This window comes from Simochromis diagramma, unplaced genomic scaffold (genome assembly GCF_900408965.1).
Source record: "Simochromis diagramma unplaced genomic scaffold, fSimDia1.1 OVJJ01000717.1, whole genome shotgun sequence".
NCBI lineage: Eukaryota > Metazoa > Chordata > Actinopteri > Cichliformes > Cichlidae > Simochromis > Simochromis diagramma.
The window spans coordinates 193,947-216,081 of record NW_024387503.1 but is presented as its reverse complement, the minus strand read 5'-3'; the positions used below and the strand labels follow the sequence as shown (position 1 = coordinate 216,081).

Below are 22,135 nucleotides of genomic sequence, written 5' to 3'. Positions count from 1 at the left end.
TCAGAACGGAGAGGCGTTAACACTGCCTGTTAAGAACAAGAATGGATCAGTTGCCCAAAATGTAATCTTGATCCGTCAGCTATTTATTGGGGTTTTTACATGTATTTATAGTCACACTTGGACTGTAAACTATGACTGGTGCGTTGAACTGAAAATATTAACCTGTATATGCATTAGTCATTATCCAGACATCTGCTGGTTACATTGGAAGCCCCAGAACATTGGTCTTTGCCCCTATAACGGTATCATCTGATACCTTTGTAGCCCTTTTTAATCAAAAATAAATGTATTAAGGAGTCCTGACAGTAAAGGTTGTTTGCTCAGCATGATGTTTGGATCAGTTTTAGCTGAATAAAAAATACCAACAATCTGCAACAAATGCTGTAGCCCTGGTTCCTTTTTGTTATCCTCCATCCAAACTATGGGATGCATCAGGATTCTCACAATTCTAAAAGGTGAACTGAACATGTAATTAAGCTAACATATTTAAAGCAAACTGGTGTTTCTGTGATTGGCTTTCCAACACCCTCATCCTTAAACAGTGTCTCATACACAGCATGCTTAACATATCTAAAGCGCTGCAACCTAGTAACCAGTGGAGTGGGTGCTATCTGCCCAGAATATGTCACCATGGTTGCAAACGCCCACTCATTTTAGATCAATAGATGCTCAAGAGCCTGGGGACTGGCTGGCAGATCAACAACAAACATTTTTACTGACCACCAGGAGGGGGTCCTGGCCCGGGCCACCGAGCACTCACATAAACCCCGACTCTAAGAAAGGCAGATTACTTGCCTGTCAGTTACCACTGAGGGTTTTTTAGTGACACCCCAAAAATAAGGAGAGTGAATTTGTAAATTAAGCGACAAAAAAAGACATGGAAGCAAACAGCAAGCACTCTCGCATCTACCTAGGCCATCAGTATGGCACACTTGGCATTTGGATAAGGTGGGGTTTTGTGATTTGCCACGCCACAGTGAGGGTCAAGATAAGCACATTGTTCAACAACATGTTGGTGTGGGATGAACAGGAGTTTGGAGGGAGGGGTTTAACCCAGGAATGTACCGTGCACAACCCCCTTAATCCAGATATGTAAGAAGATTGCATTCTAGTATGTGTATGTGTGTAGAGCAGTGTGCCTAGGCTGACCAGTAAAGCCCCTCTGTCTCACAGTTGCCAGTGCAGGAAGCTTAGCCATTGAAGTCTATAACACTTTTCAGACGATTATGGCACTCCAGCACGGTCCATCTCTAGGTTAATCCACTCAAAACAATGTTCCAGTCGTAGCACTTTTCAGAGAAAACAAAAACTACACTCAGGCTTTAGTGTGCCATATATGTTGAATTATACACAAGCTGATTCCCTGATGCACACAAACATGAGACTGTAATACAGAAAGTACACCAGAGGGAAGTGAATCACTGGACTCAGACAACTGACCTTTGTCATGGGGCTGCTTTCAGGATTTTATTTGTTTACTTAGTCAAGACTTAGTTTTTCCAATTAAATCTAGAAAATGAAAGATGAAACAAATTCAAAAATAAAATATTAGTCCTGATCTGTCTAGACACTTCCAGACCTTCACAACACCTAAAAATCTATCAGAGATAGACATAAAAAAAAAAAAAAGAAGCAAAGAAAATAAATACAGAAAATATATCTAACAACCACCCTGTGCTAAAGTGCCAAGAACTGCCGCTCCTCTAAATGCCAGCATTAAACAAATTAATTACAGCCAAAACACAAAAGTGATCCTGGCCAGTATGGATAATTTCTTACAATAAAATGATTGCACCTCAGGTAATTGATTTTAACGCATCTGCTTGAACTATGAGAATATTGCAGTTTAGGGGCTGCTTCGATTAACCGTGTGTTGTAGCAGGCAGCTGCTGATTTGGTTCATTTGAAGCGCTGAACTGGAAAACTGTGTTTAATGAGATCATTTAGCAAATAATATGGCCTCCTGTATGGTACAGAGCATCCAAGAAGTTTGTGATTCAGGTTTGGTGAGTGGAATTCTAGTGTTTAAGAGCCTGTTGTTCTGTACTGATCAGCAGGTATGCGTCTCTGGGCATTACTAGCTCCATAAATGCTTATGCTGAGGTTAATGGGTGACACCCTGTGGCTAATGTTTATATCTTATGATCAGCATATGCCAAAAGGAACTGCTGGCTGACGGCCTTTCACTGTGGAAACAAGAAGAATTTAACTTCTATTAGTGGTTTCAGTCACATCCCACAGCCAGGGATCAGCAATACAGAAAGAGAGAAAAATAAATCATATCATGCCAAAATTTCAGATCAAAATTTAGATCAAATCATCTTTCTATCAAGCTTAAAAGTTTGAAAGTATTGGGAAAGAATCCCACAAAAACAAACAAAAAACCTCTATACATCAAACAAGTTCGAGAAGCTTTGTACACAAAGAAGAACATTAACTGACATATTAACTCAGTTGTGGTACCCTTATGCTCCAAAAAAGGTAAATCAAATACATTTTTTTTTTTTTAGAAAGCACATGAAGTGCTGTCTCTGAGTGAATCTCATCTATGGATGTACAACCACAAACCTGATATATATGACACATATAGGGCCAAGTACTTTAAACAGATTCTTAAATCCAATATATTCAACTATGCTAACTGGCACCATGTCTTTTACAGTAAAGTTACCTGTTGCATTTGTGATATTACTGTGTCTCTTCATTTTCTGTTGTATGGTATGCTGCAAGAACTGTCGTTACGTTGTGTGTGCATTGGGTTGTGCAGGCCACCCAAAGCAGTGTCTACTTCTCTGTCTGTCCTTCTCTTTTGAGGCTTGGGTTGTTTCCTTTCCCTGTGTCAACCTAATTCTCAACTATTCTCATCGTCACTGGCCGTTAGGATGAGTTCTATCGACTGTATATTGACCGTGTCTCATGTATGCATCGATGAAAAGTTTATAATTTTTTTTTCCATTTTATCGACCGGCCATAACCACAGCCAGTGTGAGAAACAACATTAAAGAAAAACAGCAGGAGAAGGGAAAGAAGAGATGTTTGATCAGATAACTAAATGTGTTGTTACGGAGAAACTGACAGAACTGTGCAGAAAAGTATTCCTGATTTCTTTGTTCTGTTTTTGTATATTTCTCACACTTAAACGTTTCCGGTCATCAAAATAATTTTAATGCTAGACAAGGATAAACAAAGATAAACCAACTAAATACAAAATGCAGTTTTTAAAAGATAATTTGCAAGGCCCTGTGTGAAAAAGTAATCGCCCTCTAAATCTAATAACTGGTTGTATCACCCTTGGCACCAAAAACTGCAATCAAGCATTTGAGCAATGAGTGCTTCACATCACTCTGCTTTAGTCTACCCTTCTTTGCTGTATTGCTTTAACTGAGCCACACCAGAGGCTTTTCGACCATGAGCATCCAGTATAAAGTCATGTCAAAGCATCTCAATCAGATTTAAGCCCAGACTTTGATTTGGCCGACCCCGGGAAGGTTCAGCACTGTTGCAAGTTTTTCTCCATTTGGGGATAATGGCTGTCAAACCCTTAGAAATGGCACTGTAACCTTTTCCAGACTGACAGATGGCATGACTTTGTTTCTCAGCTGTTTCTTTAGATGGTGGCATGATGTGCTGCGTTTCACGTCCTTTTAGCTTGCTACTTTGTCAGACAGTTCCTGTTTTAGTGATTTCTTGATTCAGCAGGTCTGATCGTAGCTAACGAAACAAACTGAGCTTTCGAAAAGGTGTGGTTAATCACAGATAATTTATGATTTAACAAGGTGTGTGTCTTTTCCTTTAACAATTGAAATCACCACTCTGAAAGATTAGTCAAATCTTGAGTAAATACAAACTAATCTTAGACTAATACTATTTTCTGATGCTGTGTATGTTTATAGTTTTTCACAACACTAGCTCTGAGCCCAGTGAGAAAGACTTTGCCTTTAATGCTCCTTCATAAAAGTATTTGCCACAAGCTGTTTTGCATCGTGTAGAGTTAATCTGAATTAATTTAAAGAAGTTTTTTAAAAAGTTTTAAAAAGGGGTGTGCGAGGCAGGGGTAATGCACTATGTCACTGGTTCCAACAATCCCCAACACTTGGCTGTTTTGCTCCCATTCAGCTAATGCTTACCTGACCAAGGTCCATCACCAAGGTCATGCTTCAAACAGCAAAGGAGGGGAGCAGAAAATAAGGGAAAGAAGGTGATCATCATTCTAAAGGTTCCACAGACCCTTTTCTTTAATGTTGCAAAGCTTCTCAGATGAACTATGAACAGGATTTTGTCTCCACTCCTACACTTTAAACACGAGCCAGTCTATACGTTTATGACGGAAACTCTAATCTCTCCCTGACAGAATAATCAACGAGCTGTCAATCAGTTATAAACAGGGGTGCACATAAGTGGTCCGGTGCGCATTCGCTGTCAAAATAAAAGACGCGCACCAGATAAGAAGTTGCAACGTGCATTTGCGTACATATAAAGGCACTGTTTTTGTCCGCTAGAGTGGGATTTTCACGGCATATTCTGCACCCCATCTCTGTGCGTTCATCATTTGTTTGAAGCCAGCTCACCTCCTGCAACCACTTTTCCAAGAATACGCGCTTCTTTTGCGGTTTGGACTCCTTCCGACATTTCTTTGGAGGTGGAGGAACACCTGATTAAAGGAGATTGCTTCTTGACATCTTTAAGAGTTCTAAACAAATGTCTGTCCTTCTCCAGAAAATCTTATGTATGCAAACACGCGTTGCAACTTCTTATCTGGTGCGCGTCTTTTATTTTGAAATGTGAATGCGCACTGGACCACTTATGTGCACCCCTGTTTATAAAAAGAGCTGATCACCCCAGCCAACAGCACTGCAGAGCCAGAAGAGCATAGAGGGAGCACTGAGACATCCGTTACTGCAGACATATCCATTTCATTAATGGACACCGGGAGTGCCTCTCTGCCAATCAAATGCAAGGGCACTGAAAGGCTCCTGGCCTTGGAAGGTTCTTCCATGTGTTAAAGAGAACTCAGATCACCATCCTAACGCCTATATTTTATCAGTAAGCTATTTCTGGTCAGCTTTGAGGGAACGTACAGACACACATACTGTATCCCCTTAAGGCAGGGTTTGGTTGGAGGATTCCCCACTGAGCTGAAAGCCCATCTGAGAGCAATTATAGGACTTGTGCTGAGGCTGTGTTAAAATTGGATTTGCTGTTTGGTTACAGAGCTGTAAAGCTGGCAGAAGGATCCGGACTGATCCACAGCGGTATAGTGTGTCCACTCCCTGTGTATCCCCTTTGTTTTTCCCTCTGTAGCATCTCTGTTCGGTGACAGCTGCTCGTGGAAAGTTCTGGGGACAAAAACACAGTTTCTGGAAAGTCGGTTCAGGGGTAAACGACTATCTGGGCCACGCATGCTCGACCGCGAGCCTAAAAATGACCTACACGAACAGAAAGGATTACACACCCACTGCAGAGCTGGTTCAACTAATGCCTATAACCTCAGTGCCAAAAAAATCAACACTGTAGCACTTCTTTGTGCTACTGAGTTTTATTTATTTTTTTTAAGTAGGTCAACTAGTGCTAGGCTTCATGCCCAATAATTTGACTAATAATATTCTAGCAGTCTGACAGAATGTGAAACATAAAGAAAATATAATTACACATATAATAGATTATTTTTGATCAGTTTGTAAGCTTCTGATGTATCTCTTTAAATGTGACAAACGGTGTTTTCATCCCAATGAAACACCAATAAAAGACATTTAGATTATTTCTTGCATACTTTGTCTCCACAAAATGATTCTGCTTTGTATTTCTAGGTACTCCTGCAGCACTTTGTAGTGCGTTAGGTCAAACAGCAACTGTACCAGCCCACAGCAACAACTCTACACCTTTCCATGCGCCTGTACACTCCACCAGATGATGTGACAGACCAATTCCATTCTCCTTTTAACAGTAAATGACCTCTGGCAAGACAGCCGCCAGCAGAACAATTTCGGCGTTGATCGATTCACTGCTCATACTTTGTCTCTTTGGCAGCTGCATTAAGTAATTAATGATAGCAGCAGCATATGACGAAGACAATACGTGCCCCTCGATGCCTCGAGACTCCTACGCTCTGATGCTTTCACCAGTCCTCCCACTCGCTGGCAACCAGCTCCCAGCTGCAAGTCTCCTGAGGAAAACACTGAGAGCAGAGAGACACAGCAGATGGCTCTCAAATATTGTCTTTGATCTGCAGGAAATTGCTGCAGTGTTGCGCTAAATCGCTGAGAAATACAAGCTGTTACACTCAAAGACAGAGTGCAACAAGTCAAAGAGCAGCCAGAACCCAGAGAAGAGGGCGAGAGGGCCGCAAGAGTTTTTTATAACACACTGATTAGTCCAAACTCTGACTTTACATGCAACGCCATTACCTGCCAAGTTGTGCATTTTGGATAGAAAAGCTGTTAAAGAAACAGTTTTTGAATTGTAAACATTAGAAGCATGGTGACGTGATTTCAAAATTCAGTCTTTATGCAGGCGAAACTAGCGTGGGCGAAGAAAAACAAACAAAATGCCAAGAACAGTGGGATACTGATGGTGCTTCACTTCAGCGCTGCGCTGACTGTGATCCCTCAAGGTGCAAGTACAAACCTCAAACACAGATGCAAAACACTGCAAATTCTAGCACTCTATTAGTCTGTTACTTAACACTAATTAGCAGATAAATGTGCCTGTGCACTGCTCCGGCACGGTTTATTAATGTAGCCTGCTAACCTTGGGTGATAACAGATGCAGCAGTTTTGAGCACGCTGGTCACTTAACAGCATATGTTATTTATTTAGAGACTGAAATATTCAGTATACTTAACAATGGTTTTATTTAGGTCCTAGTTGATTTGTCCACTTTAAAACAAAAATAACATCAATTAGGTAATTTAGCCTCCTTTTCTGCAACAAGCAACTGTGTGCTGCCAGATACAGTTTTTATCATCAACACAGAAAGTGCAGTATTTGTGAGATTCTTAAGAATAGCTTGACCTGACCACTCATCCACACCAAGAGGCGGCTGGAGGGTGTAAAGGACTAGCAGCTGTTCAAAAGGCTCTGGACACAGCGAGAATCAGTTATGTAACTACGCACTGAGAGCCCAGTGCCCCGAGCATCATCACTTGTGTGCAAACAGACCTCTGTGGAAAACACAGCAGAGGGGGAGCTGGCAAAGTTACTTTCTAAATAAATCCTACACTAGAACACCCACACGTGCCCAGCACCATATCAAACACATAAGCGTACACACAGCAGTTGGTGCTGTCGGTCTGAGTGTTTCCAGGTGAAATGCCACAGGCAGAAGGGAATGAGGTTTCCACATTGATTACAAACAACAGTGAAGGGGAGGGAGAAAGCATGGACAGGGAACGATCCAGAGGGGGAGAGAAGACCAGAGGAAGGCAGCTTGAGAAAAATAATGTAGCCGAGTTATGAAAAGCAGCCCAGATAGGTGTTCTTCTTACCTTTTCTGGGTACATGCTGTCCCAGTGCATCAAGCTACAGCAGTGAGCCAGGCTCAGAGAGTGAGAGAGACACGTTGAGCGACAGGCGAGGGACTAGCTAAACCACAGAGAGCTGCGGAGCAAGGACGAGCAGAGCGAGATAGCCGGAGTGAGCAAATTAAACAGGTGATGTACCCCCGTCATCCACTACATGAATAGGCAGCACGCTGCCTCACAGGCTGACAGGCAGAGCAGCTTTAGGGATGCTGGATACGAAGAACTGCAACTAAAAAGGGAGACAGAAGAGAGGCCAAGGCTTCGGTCTCTCCTGTGTCAGCTCTGTTCTTCAGTGACATGCGGCTCACTTACATGTCAAGTTTACACTCATTACCTCATCTTGGAAGAACACAAGGTAATGAAGACAAGTAACAACCGATGGATTTTAAACACTAACCAATCTGTCACTCTCACTTGAAGGAGAAGTTGCCGTCTAACCAATGCAAAACCAATGTTAAATGATTATAAACTACATAACCTGCTTTTTCCCAATAACTGAGCAGTAACTAAGCAGATGTAGAATATTATGGTTTTCTAGGAAATCACTACAGGACAGCAACCCTATTAGCTTGTGACACAATAACATGTTCTCTTCCAGAGCACTTCTTTGTTACTGAAATGCCTAAGGTCACATGGAGTATGTATGCATTTCAGTAACAAAGAAGTTGTTACTTCTGGTTGTGCCCGGTTTTGTTTATGCCAACTGCAAATGAGGAAACAAGCATTGACAGAACTTCTGCAGGTTAATATAAAGGGATTTGTGCATACACTGCAGCCTTCACCTGTTCTACACCATAACTGATAGATGGGCATCTGAGAGCAAACATGCAATGTAGTCAAAGAAGATATCAAATGATCTCCAACCTAGTACATGGTCTGTGTGTTGTCTGAGTGTGCCCTCAATCTTTAGCTGGCTAATAGGAGTGATTATTGGAAGTACGAGCTCAACATCGGGGAAAAAAAGCCTCTAAGAGTGTGCACTTCTTTTGGGGACCACCAAGTGAGTAGTTACCCTTAGGGTATCCCCCGAACTGTTTGGGCTGAAAACTCCTGATGTCCTGACATGTCCGTGTCAGTTCTCAGTTATCCAGGTCTTGGGGGAAAAACAGGCATCTGGACTTTTTGTGAAGATATTTCAACTCTAATCCAACGGCTTCCTCCATTCGAAAGACAAAAGGTGGAGAGGGCCAGGTATTTAACCCCTAGTGGGGGTTGTCTCTTGGCCTCTTAGACGAGAGGAGGAACCTCTTCACAGGTTCAGCTGCCTTCTTTTTTCAGGCTCTTAAGATTAACGTCTGAACCTGTTTTTAGGAGTGCATGTGCGAGCAGCTTACGCCCTCCAATGCCATCGTTCCTCTGTTCTGAAGTGAGTGGTTTCCGTCATATTCCTTCCTGTTTTCAGAACAAAATGACTGGGTGTGCATCAGAAGTTAGTACGGATAATGTCTGCCTATGTAGCTATGTGCTAACCTTGAAAAAGCTGGGAACCTTATCTTGTGGTCAACAAACCACATCTTTATCGATATATATGGAGGTGTCAAAACTCGTCATTAAGGGTACTAGGTGAGGTCATCAAATGTCGTCTTTATTGGGGAAGAAGAAGAATTAAACTGGTGTGACACTTTATGACAGATTGGTCTCTCTGGCTCCTTTCATGTGAACGCACACTGTGACTTGATATGAAATCTTCTTATATCAAAACATTAATAAAGGAAAAATGGAAAGCAAGCAATCCCCCATAACAGCAAGCCTTAATATCAGCTATTGTGGGTTTCTTAAAGCCTTGTTCCTTGGGGCTTGTGGATATAATCCTCATGCGCATGCGTCACAGAGGCATGCATCGGGATGGATGTGGAGGAAGAAATAAATAGAAACATCAGAAACATCAATAGAAAAATCTCATATCCCGATATGAGGCATTTATCGTCCCGACAACGATATATAATAACAAAAATTTTACATTTTCTGTAAATTCTGTTAATCTCGGGCAACTTGACTTGCGTGAAGTGTTTTCAGCTGGGCGTTGTGTACCTGGAGTCGAGTGTTACATAAGTTGAAACGGCCTCAATTTTCTTTGACTATTTATTACACGGCGTGCTGCGGGGAAAAGCCTGTTCTAAGCTTTTTCTCTTTTTTTTTTAGCACCTGACAGCTCTTTTTAGCTTCTCATGCGTAAACACTCTGCATTCTATTTCACTTGATTCAGTTTATTTTGAAAAATCTCAACAGGCTCTTCAGCTTTATTGTGAAAGGTTTATGTGGAAAATAAACATGCGGACGGCGGAGCCACGCGGTGGTTTTACCGTCGTTGTTGCTAACGACAATGCATAAAAACAATCACTTGTCCGTCTGTAGTGTGGCTATATTAAATATAAGAGAAAGAGAGAACTTCAGGAAATTATACAGTGACCATCAAAACGATGAAAGAAATATTGCCGTAAACAGATGATTTTGCGACACCACGAAACAAACGATAACATAATATGAAACAGACGTTTTCACATCGTCATCCGATATATATCGTTATATCGAACAGCCCTAGTCACAGGTTGGAAAGTGGACCAAGAGGAGCCATTCACTAAACTCCAGAGACAGGTGTGCAGACTGACTTAGCAGAGGGAGCAGCAGAGAGACAGAGCGAGGCAGAAAAGTAGAAGAGAAACCTCAATGCCCAGACAGAAGAGAGAAAAAGAAGAACTAGGAAGAATGCATGCAGCCAGATGCACGCACTCGCAGAGACAGACGCTCACATGAGCACAGCAGATGCACTGTTTGCTCAAGTTTATTATTAGATTACCAAAAGGTCTAGTGCTGCACTTCTGAGGGAAAAGCAAGCCTTCATTGATTTTACTCGCTTGTTGCCTCACCGTGAGTGAGTGTGCGTTTGTAGGCACTGATGCAGGAATGTCAAGCACGCGCTGGAAAACAAGCAGGGGCCTCCTTTTCAGCCGGACCGGTAGCAAGTCTCGGCACAGGAGATGGTTACAGCACTGCTTGCGCTCATATCTAGTGGAATTTACTGTCTTTGTGTAATAAGAGTGTATGCTTTCTTCAAAAGCTTTCAGCTTATTTGGAAATTGGCTGTAAAGAGTCCCTGCACATAATTTTAGGCTGCACGCACAAAGGGCCCATTTAGCAAAACATGCAATTAGCAGGTTATTGTGGTGCTGTGTGTTTAAGAGCAGGTTGTTTCTGTACAGTAAACTCGAGAGCTTCCCAGGACACTCAAGTGGGACAGAAAGGCTTTCTCACTATCCACCTCACTGTCCTTTCTAAGAACAATACACACATTCTGCTTCACGTGGGAGAAAACGCACGTCACTGAACTTTAATGAGCCGATTCAGCACAACCAAAATAACAGCGGTAAATTCATCAAACCTTTCAGCGAGCGACTGCAGTTTCAAAGTGCATTTAGGAGTCTCAAGCAACCGCACGTAGCGGTATATTTCATTACACTGCTAAACCCTTGATGCACATTCCCAAACTTTGCTCTGTTGCGCAAGTCAGCAAACATACAATGCAGGAGGACGGGGCCAACGTGTGCACGTGCTTCCCTCTGTGTTTCATACACAGGAAGAAGGAAACAGCAATGAGCAGGCCATCGACATCCCAGCATATGCTCACACATTCACAACACCCGCTTTTAATGCTCTCCTCCATCTTTAATGGTGACCTTGTAGTGTCGCTATTCTGGATCACTCATCTCACCGTGGCAGCTGCTTAGAGGTTCACAGCTCACGTGCTACAACTAATCTCCTCATTAACCAAAAATATGACAATGTACCTGTCTGGGATGCCTTTGCCATCCCATAACCGGGTACGAGCAGCAAAGTCAGGGTCCAGGGCCTCCAAGCCTTCCCCCCGTCTATCTCTCCTCCTCCAGGCACGACTAGCAAGCAAAAAGACCACAAAGCAGGCTGAAGGCAGGCAAACGCTGGCCTCAAAACAGCAGCATACTTTCATTTTTAACCCCTCTGAGAATCCATCTGGATGCATACAAGCTTGTTATGTCACTGTGGCTACACAGCAGCCCTTCAATGAGATTTCTCTGAGAGGAGAAAAAAAATAAAAACAACAACACAATACTAGAAGACAGCTTATTTAATGGGAGTGACTGATCCATCTTGTAATCTCAGGGAATTACCAGTTTCATCACAGACACAGAGAGTGCAGCCTGTGAGGATTTACTTAACAGCCAAATGTGTTGGAATTATGAAAGAAAGGGAGGGTCCAGCAGTGTTTAGACACTGATTGTGTCAAATGGTATAAATCCTGGCGTGAGGGTGGGGGCTTCAAGGCCTTTCTACCTGTGAGTGCCTGCAGGGCAGCTGGCCGACTCCATGGCATAAAAACACAGACCCAAACACTTCCAGGGCCACCACATCTGCCCCTGTGTGACACATCCACTGAGAGAGAAAACAACCATCCGACCTCTCCAAAAATCCCACAGAGTGGCATTCATCTGCTCATTAAGTCACAGTGCTTTGGAACAAAGAAAACTGCTTCCAGTCAAAAAAGAAGAGAAGCTGAGTAAAAAGCACTCCTGAGGAACCTGACTCAAAATAACTTTCTTTGTGGGGATACACACACTGTGTGGTCAGACAAACAGACAAAACAACAGATAAAAGCAGAGTAAGCGTAGAGAAAACCAAGATGTTTATGTGGAAAAAAGGGCTTTAAATCACATGTTTGCTAAATTCAAAAAAGAAAACACACAACAGATCCTAATGCGAGGTCCCCGAGAAGTGAGGAAAAGAGGCTTATTTTGCCCGTCCAATAAGAACGTAGTAGCTGTGCTGTCTAGACGAGAGAGGAGGGGGAGGGTTGGTTAATAAAAGGGAGTTGGTTTGGATGGGGCTGTGTGACCACCGGCCCAAGCAACCTCCAGTGGTGCAGAGGAGGCGTGGAGTGAACCATCAGTCTCTGCCAGAGCCGGCGAGATAAGCAAATTACACGAGGAAAGCATGAAGAGACACGGAGGCGTTAATCGCCACCCGCACATCAAATCAAATCAATTAAGAGGGGGCCAGCTGGCACTTGAATCCTCCCATCCAGTCTCCATTCATTCAAAGGCTCCTTCTGAGTCGATGTGCACAGGAGAGGAAATGTGTGTGTGGATGGGTACCGTTACTGCAGCTTTAGCCTCTTCTAATAACCTGCTTTGTGGACAAGGTTTGTCCTCCTTGGGTGGCTTTAAGTTGTAAGTGGGTTAAAATTAGTCTTATTAGATGATACTGCCACTCCAGACAGCCTGACAGCAAGTGTATTAGTGCCTGGCAGTCTGCATTTTCACTGCACTGGCACGCTGGGACACTGGACATAATCGTTGCCATAGAGATACATCATGACATCATGGTTTTGCACCTTCAGTGAGTTTCTGAGATGACTGTGACGTTTACTGCAGCTTCAACAGTGTTTGCTACCTCACGTTTAGACCAGCTTCAGCAGCTTAACAGAGAAGCTCCTGTATGTCAATGAGCTACTCAGCCTTCAGTGTTGATGGGCTATATGCTAATATATCGGCCACTGTTTTCCCCTTTCAGAACATGAAACAATCAGATTTCCCTAAAATTTGTTATGTTATGGGGAAGAGAGAGAGATGAGGAACACTGAAAGTGCTGCGAGGTTACGCAAATAAAAGTTATCATCTTGTTAAAATGGAGTGTTCACAAGCTTGGATTCTAGTATTTATGTGGATGCTAATTTGAAATGCACCACCTACCTAATCTGTTCCAGATTAAGCACACTCTTCATGGCACTTGGCAGCTGACACCTCCCAGCAGGATACTATGCACTGCCACACTACAAAAACTTAAGGTAGTCACACCAGATCGCAATATGCAGAGCGGGGCTGATCCAGCACGTGATTCATGCTGGACCAGCTCCGCTCTGCAACCCAGTGGACACAAAAGCTCTAATGCCTACATGCCATGTTGCACACCACAGCACTGCCATATCTATGCCACAAAGGTCAGAGGTGTCATAGTGGTGCGATGGTGGCCCACCTTGGGTCAATCAGATAATTTTATGTATGTTTTAGCAAGTCTCAATCACAATACAGTGGAACTCCGACTTACGAATACCCCATTTAACAAAAAATTCAACTTACGAAGGCACTTAACGGCAATATTTCTGCCCGTGTTACGTCAAAATGCCCGCTTAACAAAATCTGCTGGCTCTGATTGGCTGAGCCCAGAATGCCTACAATGCCCACAATTGGCTTTCGTACTTGCGCTTCGCTGTTCCACTTGAACGACGTATTAGTGTTGCAGTTAGCAATTAGCCCATAGCCTATCGTTCACTCAAAAGGCGCAATGGGTGCTTCGACTTACGAAAATTTTCGACTAATGAAAGACCCTTGGGAACGAATTAATTTCGTAAGTCGGGGTTTCACTGTATTAAGTAAACACAAAGGATACAATTAACTATTTTTTTCAAATCGCATAAAAGTGAGTTTTACCACTCTGGCACTAACAAGTGTCTAAAACCAACTTCTAAAATACAATATTGCCTCAGCAGGAACCTCCCTCTGCCTCTCTCTCTTCAGGGGGCAGTTTGCTTGTATCCGTGCAATGGCAGGAAGCAGTGGAAGGAGAGGAGCTGAAAGAATTGGGCTTTCTGCAGGGTCATTCACTTGCCTGGCAACAGGCCAAACAGGACAAGCTAACACAACAAGGTACAAAGAGAGAGGGAGTGGGTTCCACCTGCCCCGGCGACTACAGACACCGCAGAGCTTGACGGGGAGCTCTGGCTAAATCCTGTCTGCTGTCTGTTACTTATGCGCCCCGCCAGCTCTACTGCAGCCTGACAAAAACCACCCCAAAGAGCTGCCCATGCAAATGTAAATGCCTGAGAGTGAAATGTGTTTATTTTGGCCAAGCATATAATTAATTCCAAAAGTTTAGTGAAGACAGGCAGTAACACAGAAAGCAACCCTTTTCTTTCTTCTTTTTTTGTTTGGGGGGGGGGGGGGGGTTATGTCAATAGCGACCCACTAACCCGTTGGCCATCCAACAGTACATCTGTGGCTCTGAAGCCATAAACTGTGTTGGTGTGCTGCCATTCTCACTTTCCTTCACATGGCGCATCACACATGCCATTCGCACTCACACATGTTCTCGCTCACACAACGGTCCCCGCAGCGGGGCGATCGGGGGCTACAGACTGATCCACGGCAGATATGACCTAGTTTCTATTCAGGCCCGTCTCTTTGTTCACTCCACAGTGGAGGAGGCTGCTGCAGCCCGTGGAACAAAGAACACAAGCAGCACTTGGAACCTTGGAACCAGCTGACCCTGCCTGGATACGGCCGGCCCAAAAATGGCTCGTGAAGGCAGAGCCACATGGCCTCCCACTGTCTTCAAATCTCCTCCTTTTTCCTACTTTGATCTACCAGCGCTCCAGACAAGGGAGGATAAGCCCCAGTTCCTGCAGTCTCCCACAGTCCCCCTGTCTGAGAGTGATGAGACCGATATCTCGTGGCCTGAGTTATCAGTCTGTGGGACGGGAAAGAAAGGAGAGGGAGGAAATAAATTTTATGATTTCAAAGTGTGTGTGTGTGTGTTGGGGGGGAGGTCAGGAAGTTTGGATCTCTGCAGATACCAAAACCTTTGCAGAGATAATCTGTCTCAAAGCATTAGCCTAGCTATAATGATACCTTTACACACCTTCCTGTGGTACAGCAACATAAAAGTGTTTGAAAAGCTAAAGTGACAACAAAGCTGCACAGCCTTATATTCAATCTACCTGAAGACTCTCAGTTATAGAAGCCTGCATTTAACAAGCAAAACCATTTAGTCGTTAATGGCCCAACTACAACGCAAACCCCTCACCCCACTCCGTCTGTACAAACCAGACAAATTCTGCTTCAAAGGCAACAGCAGATTTTAATAAGCACGTGCAACTGTTGATGCGTTTACTCAGAACTGGCAAATGATGCACAGCTGATGAACGATTGCAGCTAAGCAAGATGATGAATGAAGAAGCTGGAACTTCTCTCTACGCAATGACAGAATGTGACTGGGACGAGGGCAGCTATTTGCAGATGGCCCAGAGGAAATGCGAGCAAAGAGTGTGAAATAAACCAGGGAGAGAGGAAGACGTGAACAGAAAAGGGAAAAAAAAAAAAAAACATAGCTGAGAGAACAAAGAAACAGAAAATGAATGGCGATCATAAGAGTGAGTCACTTTTGCTGGGGGGGGAGCAGTTACAGAACCAAAGGTGTCACCCTGTGTGGTATTTGGTGCACCTGCAAAGCAATGCGCAAATGCGCAAAGCAAGGCTTAATAGAAATTAAGCAGCAGCTTACCTGCATGTGTTCTGTTGAGCTGCTGCTCAGCTCGTCTCCAGACTCCGAGTCGTTGCGGAGCTTGTTTAGCCCCTCTCCAGGCAACTCGCTCAGAGGGGACGTCTTGCTGCCATCCAAGCTTTTGTGGTTGTTCCCCGATTTTGGCGTTGGTGAATCAGCCCGCGTCCGTGGCAATGTGGAATTGTTGGGGTGGTGGTGGTTGTTGTTATTGTGGAGAAGTACCAACTCAGCCACCAGCTTGCAGTGGTGGGGACTCCCCACGTTCTGGTTAGCATCCTTGGGCAGTGCAGGCGGAGTGACGCGATCAGAGGATGGAGAGGGGGTGGAAGAAGGCGACGGGCGTCCGAAGCTGGACATTTCTGGCTGAGGTCTGTTGAGGTTCTCATTGGAGGCCCGGCAGATGTCCAAAACGGCGGGCTTGGCCCTCAAGGCGGGTTTCTGGGGGGGCATGAGCGCCCTGCGCACCTCCCTGACGTACTGTGCTGGCACATAAAATGCCTTTGCGCCTTCGTCCTTTCTCACCTGCCACCAGTCCTCGTTGGTCTTCTTCACCAGCATATAGCACTCTCCCTGCCGGATAGCCACCATCTTGTCTTTGGCCTTGTACTCGTAGTCATATTCCACCTCAATGTAGACCTGTCCCGGAGCGATGGGCAGCCCCTCTCTGTCAGCCATGTCTGTGGGAACAAGTGCTTGCCTCAGCTGATCAGCAATCTGGGCCTGCAGGGTTCCTCATATCTCACTGAGGAAGACGAGACAGAGGAGAACCATAAGTTGTTAATTTTTATTTTTTTTAAAGACTACAAAACTTTGAGCAAAGTTGAACACACACATCCAGTAAACAACACAAACCCTCTGCTATTTATATGGCCTGGGTATCCACACCCCACTTTATTACTCACCTTATAACCACAACCACAAAGCGCTACTGCTGAAACACGCTCACATTATGACACAATGTTCCCCCAGTCAGACGTGCTCGGATGGTGAGTCAACCACAAGCAGGCAGTCAACACTGACTGGCCCTGATAACGGATACGACCACTAAGGATATCCAGCCTGGTAATCCGATCGTCCTCTGCTGAGCTAAAGGTGATGGCAACATGACCCCACACACTAATCTTAATGACTATAACGACACTGTGGAGGCCACGTTCTTTCAGTGGCTGCACTTAAAAATAAAGTCGCCATCATTTTATTAACTTCTTGTCATGCACTGTATAAAACCACTATCAGCCCGTGGTAGCCTTTGTGTAGCTCTCAGGCACACAAGCAAGGCTGCACTTCATTAAATGTGCTTCACTCATTTCATGTTATACTGTAATAGCAGAAGATGTTTGTTTTTTTATTATTTCAACTCTTTTGTTTTTAATCATCATCATAGATGAAGCCGGTGTCGTCGACTAGCATTCCCTGGAATAAAGGATGGATGTAGCTCCCACGTCTAAAAAGTAAAGCCCAAGTGCAAGTGTCTTCAACATGGAGTGTTTTTAATGGCCATTAACATGCAGTTTCTCAGGGTGTAAAGAGAAGTCCAATTGGGAGGAAGTCTATGGGAAAATCCACTTCCTTCTTCCTTGATTTATGGCCTCAATAAAACCTTTCCTCACGAGTTCATAGTTTCAGTCGATAATGTGAAATATTACGAAATAGATTGTTACGTTTACTGTGTAAATTTTGGTCCCAATTAGTCTCCAGAAAGACAACAAATAATGTATAAAATAATTTTAGCTCAATTTCACATGTAAAGAGCCATTCGTTTAGAAAACAGAAGCTATACAGCTTGAGATGTGCAATTTCAACATCCCTAAGTTCTTCCAAACTCATCGAGAGTGTCATTACATGGATATTACAATTTACAGATCACACTGGATCTAGAAAGTCATAAAACCTTCATTTAGAGATTTGTAAGGAAAATAACAGTTTTCTGTTTTTCATGATCCAAACCATTGTTTAGATTTTAAAAAATAATAATTTAAATCGACATGCATTTTTAATCCGATGTGGTGTAATGCTGGCATCATCGCACCAGGAATATCTCAGTATTTTATTTAAAAACTGTATCCTCTTGCAGGCTGGTTCTGGACCACATGACTGGAATCCCTGATATAAAGCCTATGAGTCCTGCTCTGCAGCTTTGGCATCATTACTCATTAATGCAGCTACAAGACACTGTGTGAAACCTCTTAAAAGCTTGAGGCGATCTCTTTGCTATATCATGTACACTCAGTGTGTGAGTCAGAAGACAGCTGGGCCCCACGCCATTCCTGTGCAGTTTGTTTTGGGATGAGACCTGTCATTGAGCCATCGGATAGTATCCTTTCATCAGTTAACCTAATATCTCCTCATATTGAATTCTTCTTCTTCTTCTCCTGCCCCTGAAATACCAGCCGCCACAGACTGAAGTCTAGGCGGCAAAAGCAGCTGCTGTTAGTGAGGCGTGAGAACATGCCGCCAAATCTACAAAGGGCCCCATCCTTACGTAAAGAAATAGACAGCTACACCCAGAATAGATTTACAGTGGTAAGAGCCGTCTGGGCCAGAGTGGGAACCCATGAAAGATGTCCATAATGAGCTTTAATAGTGTCTATTTCATCTGTTTCAACACTATGAAGTGTTACAGTTGCATCAAGCCACAGCTTTCTGGGTGTGTGTCTCTGAAAGCAGCCCGGTCCAGGCTTGTCCCAGCACAACCTCCAACTGTAATGTCAAATTACACATGCATCAGCCTTTATGAATGACCGTCTCTTCAGGAACATGCGAGGGCAAGAATGCACCACTCAGACACAATCTACAGTTGACACCATGAGCAAAGCTGCCAAAGATGTAGTCACGTGCCTGTTAGGGCTTCCACGTGATAACACCATTATCACCATAGTTTGCATGGCAGCCACTGTCCTGACTTCATCACAGGAAGCTAACACAGAGAGCAGTGAGTTTAAGCTCTTCGGTCCCTGATCGCGTACGTAGTAGTATGCAAGGTTGTAACAGATAACTACTAGCATCTGAAGCTGAGGCACCTATCTGAAAGGCTCCCAAATATACCCAAGGAAAACCATTTCCCACACTGACCACAAATGACCACAAAACCAAACGATTAAATTTGCTCTAATGGGAGCATAAACCGAGAGAAACTGGCTGGAGATCAAGCATGACATCACTAGCCTCGGAAGGGGCCCCCAGCTCCACTAGTCACTACTGTTAATTATTAAAAGCAACTTCTCAGCAAGAATGCAGCTGAAATATGGAGCTCCTCGTCTCTCCTTTCAACTGCTGTGGTTCTGGCAGAGGACTCGAGAGTAAATCTTGTTGGAAATAAATCCCCAGCACTGCACAGCAGGGTGTCACAGCACTGTGCAGCTTTACAGGAGCGCACTGGCCAACTTGTTGCTCAGCAGACTCTTACAAAAAAAAAAAAAAAAAAAAAAAAAGGGATGTTGTGCAAATACTGCCTGTCCCTGTCGATATGGACCTTGATAACCATAAACTTGCTGTGTTTCTTTTGTGGAGTTTTAAAAGAGGAGCCAGGTGGTTCGAAATCCTCAACCAGTGACAACAATCCGGTGACAGAAATAGGTCTCTGGAACAACATTTTTAAAGATTCTTAACGAACATGTTTATGACTTGCACTGCTGCACACCGTTAACATGTTAAATCAGTGTCTCTCAGCTGGGTGGGTGCAGATGGAAGAATATCAAGCTAGGCATCAGCAAGGAGATCACGACCAGAGCGTTTACCTGCATACATCTGCAGACAAGCCACTGTAGCAGCAGAAACACCCTGAGACCTGCACTGCCTTTGTCCCTATGCTTCACCCAAAGCAGATGTGTGGATGGGCAGCATCCACTCCAACATGTGCTCCTGCTGCATTGCAATCCCATCTATGCGGGTTATTTGCTGCATATGTGGATGAGCATCAATGGGAAATAAACGCTGCTTCTCCCTGACACAGCACTGGAAAAGCCCCCTCTAAAGGCAAGCAGTCTATAAATTGTAGGGGGGGGGGGGACTCAGAGCATGCCTGAGGGGGCAGGCGATGGTGAGGGGCGGTATAGGTGGGGGGTAGGGTCCCTTACACACACACACACACACACACACACACACACACACACACACACACACACTGCAGTAACGCAACACAAAGGAGTTTAATCCATGTGAATTCATGACAAAGGGTCTCCGAATCGACATCACCAAGGATTCCCAGGAGCGAGGGGAGAGGAGGGCATGCCTGCCAAAGAAAGCCCCCTCCTCCTATTTATGTCGCTCCCGGACCGGGACAAATAACCAAAAACACCGAGAGGAAATTAGCCCATCAACACGGAGTGATGCTATCACGTGGAACCTTTAATTACCCTCTCAGTAGAATATCAACAACGTTTCTTTAGTTTATTTTCCCACTAGCAGACATTTTCGGGGTATTTTCGAGAAGCTTCATGCGTGGACAAAAGCACTGCAGGTTCACTCGAGTACGAACCACCGCGCGCTCTGCAACAGCGTGCCATAGCAACAAAGTAATTCCGACAGAAGCCAATAGCCTCGCGCTGACCATCGCGCCCCGCCAGGATAAAATCACTCACCTCGAGAAAAAAGAAACTCCCGCTTCGTCTCTCCGTGCTTCGTGCCGACCGCAGAGGTACTCCGAGGGAACTTTTTTCTAACCTATTTCAGTCCCGCCTGCTCCGACTGAGTCCGCAGAAGACCTCAAGTCCTTCAGCCAGCTTGTTCGCAATCCGCCGCCTCTCCACAGGCTGTCAAGTTCCGAGCGGAAACAGCGCACATCCGGTCATAATTGCCAAAATAAATCTGCCTCCGTCAAATTCTCGTTATTGGAGATAATCACGATAACGCTATCACCATAAGAGCCATATTTATATAATCATAATAAAAATAATAATATTATTAGTAACAGACAACTTTGCCTTTGCACTTTTCTATTTCTTGGAAAAGGAATTACGCTTGATGCAGTCACACAGCTGTGGGGCACTGACAGACTCTGTACCCACAAATGTACAAAACAATGGAAAAGAGTTTTATTTTAAAAAAATATCAAATGTGCATTATTTACACATTTTGGAGGTTATTTAAAAAAAACAAAAAACACGGTTATTAAATCAGCAACAGATAATTATATTTCTTGGTTATTTTATTGTTTTATTCGTCTTATGCTACGGGAACTTTACAGGGAACTTTTGTTTTGAAGTTAATTTGCATTGTAAAGAACACATTTTATTATATCTATATTTTTGCTCACTAAAATTTATATCACAATACTCCGCAATACTAATTTGTCCAAGCATAACAATCTCCTCGCTGAATGGAGTTGTAGTCCTTGGATTGTGCTACTGTATTATCATATTATACACATTTCATCTCAGAGGAAATCCTCACACATAAACACACATTTGTTTTGTTTTTTTAGGAAGCAAATTTTACTGTGTAAAAAAAACAAATCCCTGAAGGCTTGGGGAGTTAATTGACTTGCGTTTATAATCCTACATGATGTGATAAAGTAATCAGCAAAATTTTCAGTTGAATAGTTTTTAGATTTTTGATGGACCTTTAGTTTCATGAACAAACAAACTTGTTTCCGGTTTGAGTTCGCGTACTTTATTGCACCCTGTAGCAGTTGGGGCATTTAACACAGCAGTCGTCTGTCACTCCTACTCCGCCCGTCTGTCAACGCTGATAGACGGGTTTCAGAGCCTCGAGGTCTCCCTGGCCTCTCCCGGCCGAACACCCTGGGGGTCTTTGACTTTGATCTGCTAAACTTGGAATAGTTGTAAATTTCCTTAAGGTAAAGGTCATGACAGTAAGATGAAATTATTTCCCTTCAGAACCAGGCTTTTAATTTTCACAGTCTTTAAATCGTGTAACATCACCAAACATACACACTGAGCTGAAATTTCTTTTGGTGATCAAAGAAGAGTGTTTTACCATCCAAGCAGGAACATGAATGATTTAGTGCCAGGAAGCAGGGAGGCTTCAGTGGAGTCACTCACACAGACTTAGCCTCTGGCAAAAACACTACAACCATAGTATCTTAGAAAAATGTATGAATGTGTCATAAACAACTCTGTGTTAAAACACAACGTGTTGTTGTAAAGAGGAAATGACAGTCCCGAGCACTGATTTCAGTACACATCAGTCTTGTTTAGAGAAGTTTTTTGGCTGTTTTGCTCTTTTTTTAACGTTTTGCTAGTGTGCTAGCAACTTGCTAACTTGCTTTCAGTTTTTTCAGAAAATGTCAATTCAGACTTTTATCACTGAGGGCAACATTGCACTTTTTCCATGCGTATTGCTGTT

At 43.7% G+C, this 22,135-nt stretch overlaps 1 protein-coding gene across 5 annotated transcripts in view; it reads right to left on the bottom strand.

Annotated features, from left to right (window-relative positions):
• The window catches only part of arhgap12b (Rho GTPase activating protein 12b), a 65,026-nt gene extending 44,414 nt beyond the window's left edge, over positions 1–20,612 (bottom strand). For 2 of the 5 annotated variants that reach the window (XM_040018711.1, XM_040018715.1), the window contains exons 1-2: positions 20,410–20,611; positions 15,830–16,571 (exon numbers count right to left, since the gene is read on the bottom strand). In XM_040018711.1, coding sequence (XP_039874645.1) covers positions 15,830–16,504 — 675 coding nt within the window. In that variant the 5' untranslated portion in view covers positions 16,505–16,571; positions 20,410–20,611. Of the gene's footprint in view, positions 1–15,829; positions 16,572–20,409 lie in introns of all 5 variants that reach the window. The other 3 variants (XM_040018712.1, XM_040018714.1, XM_040018713.1) reach the window with 3 other exon arrangements.
• Between the last annotated feature and the right edge of the window lie 1,523 nt (positions 20,613–22,135).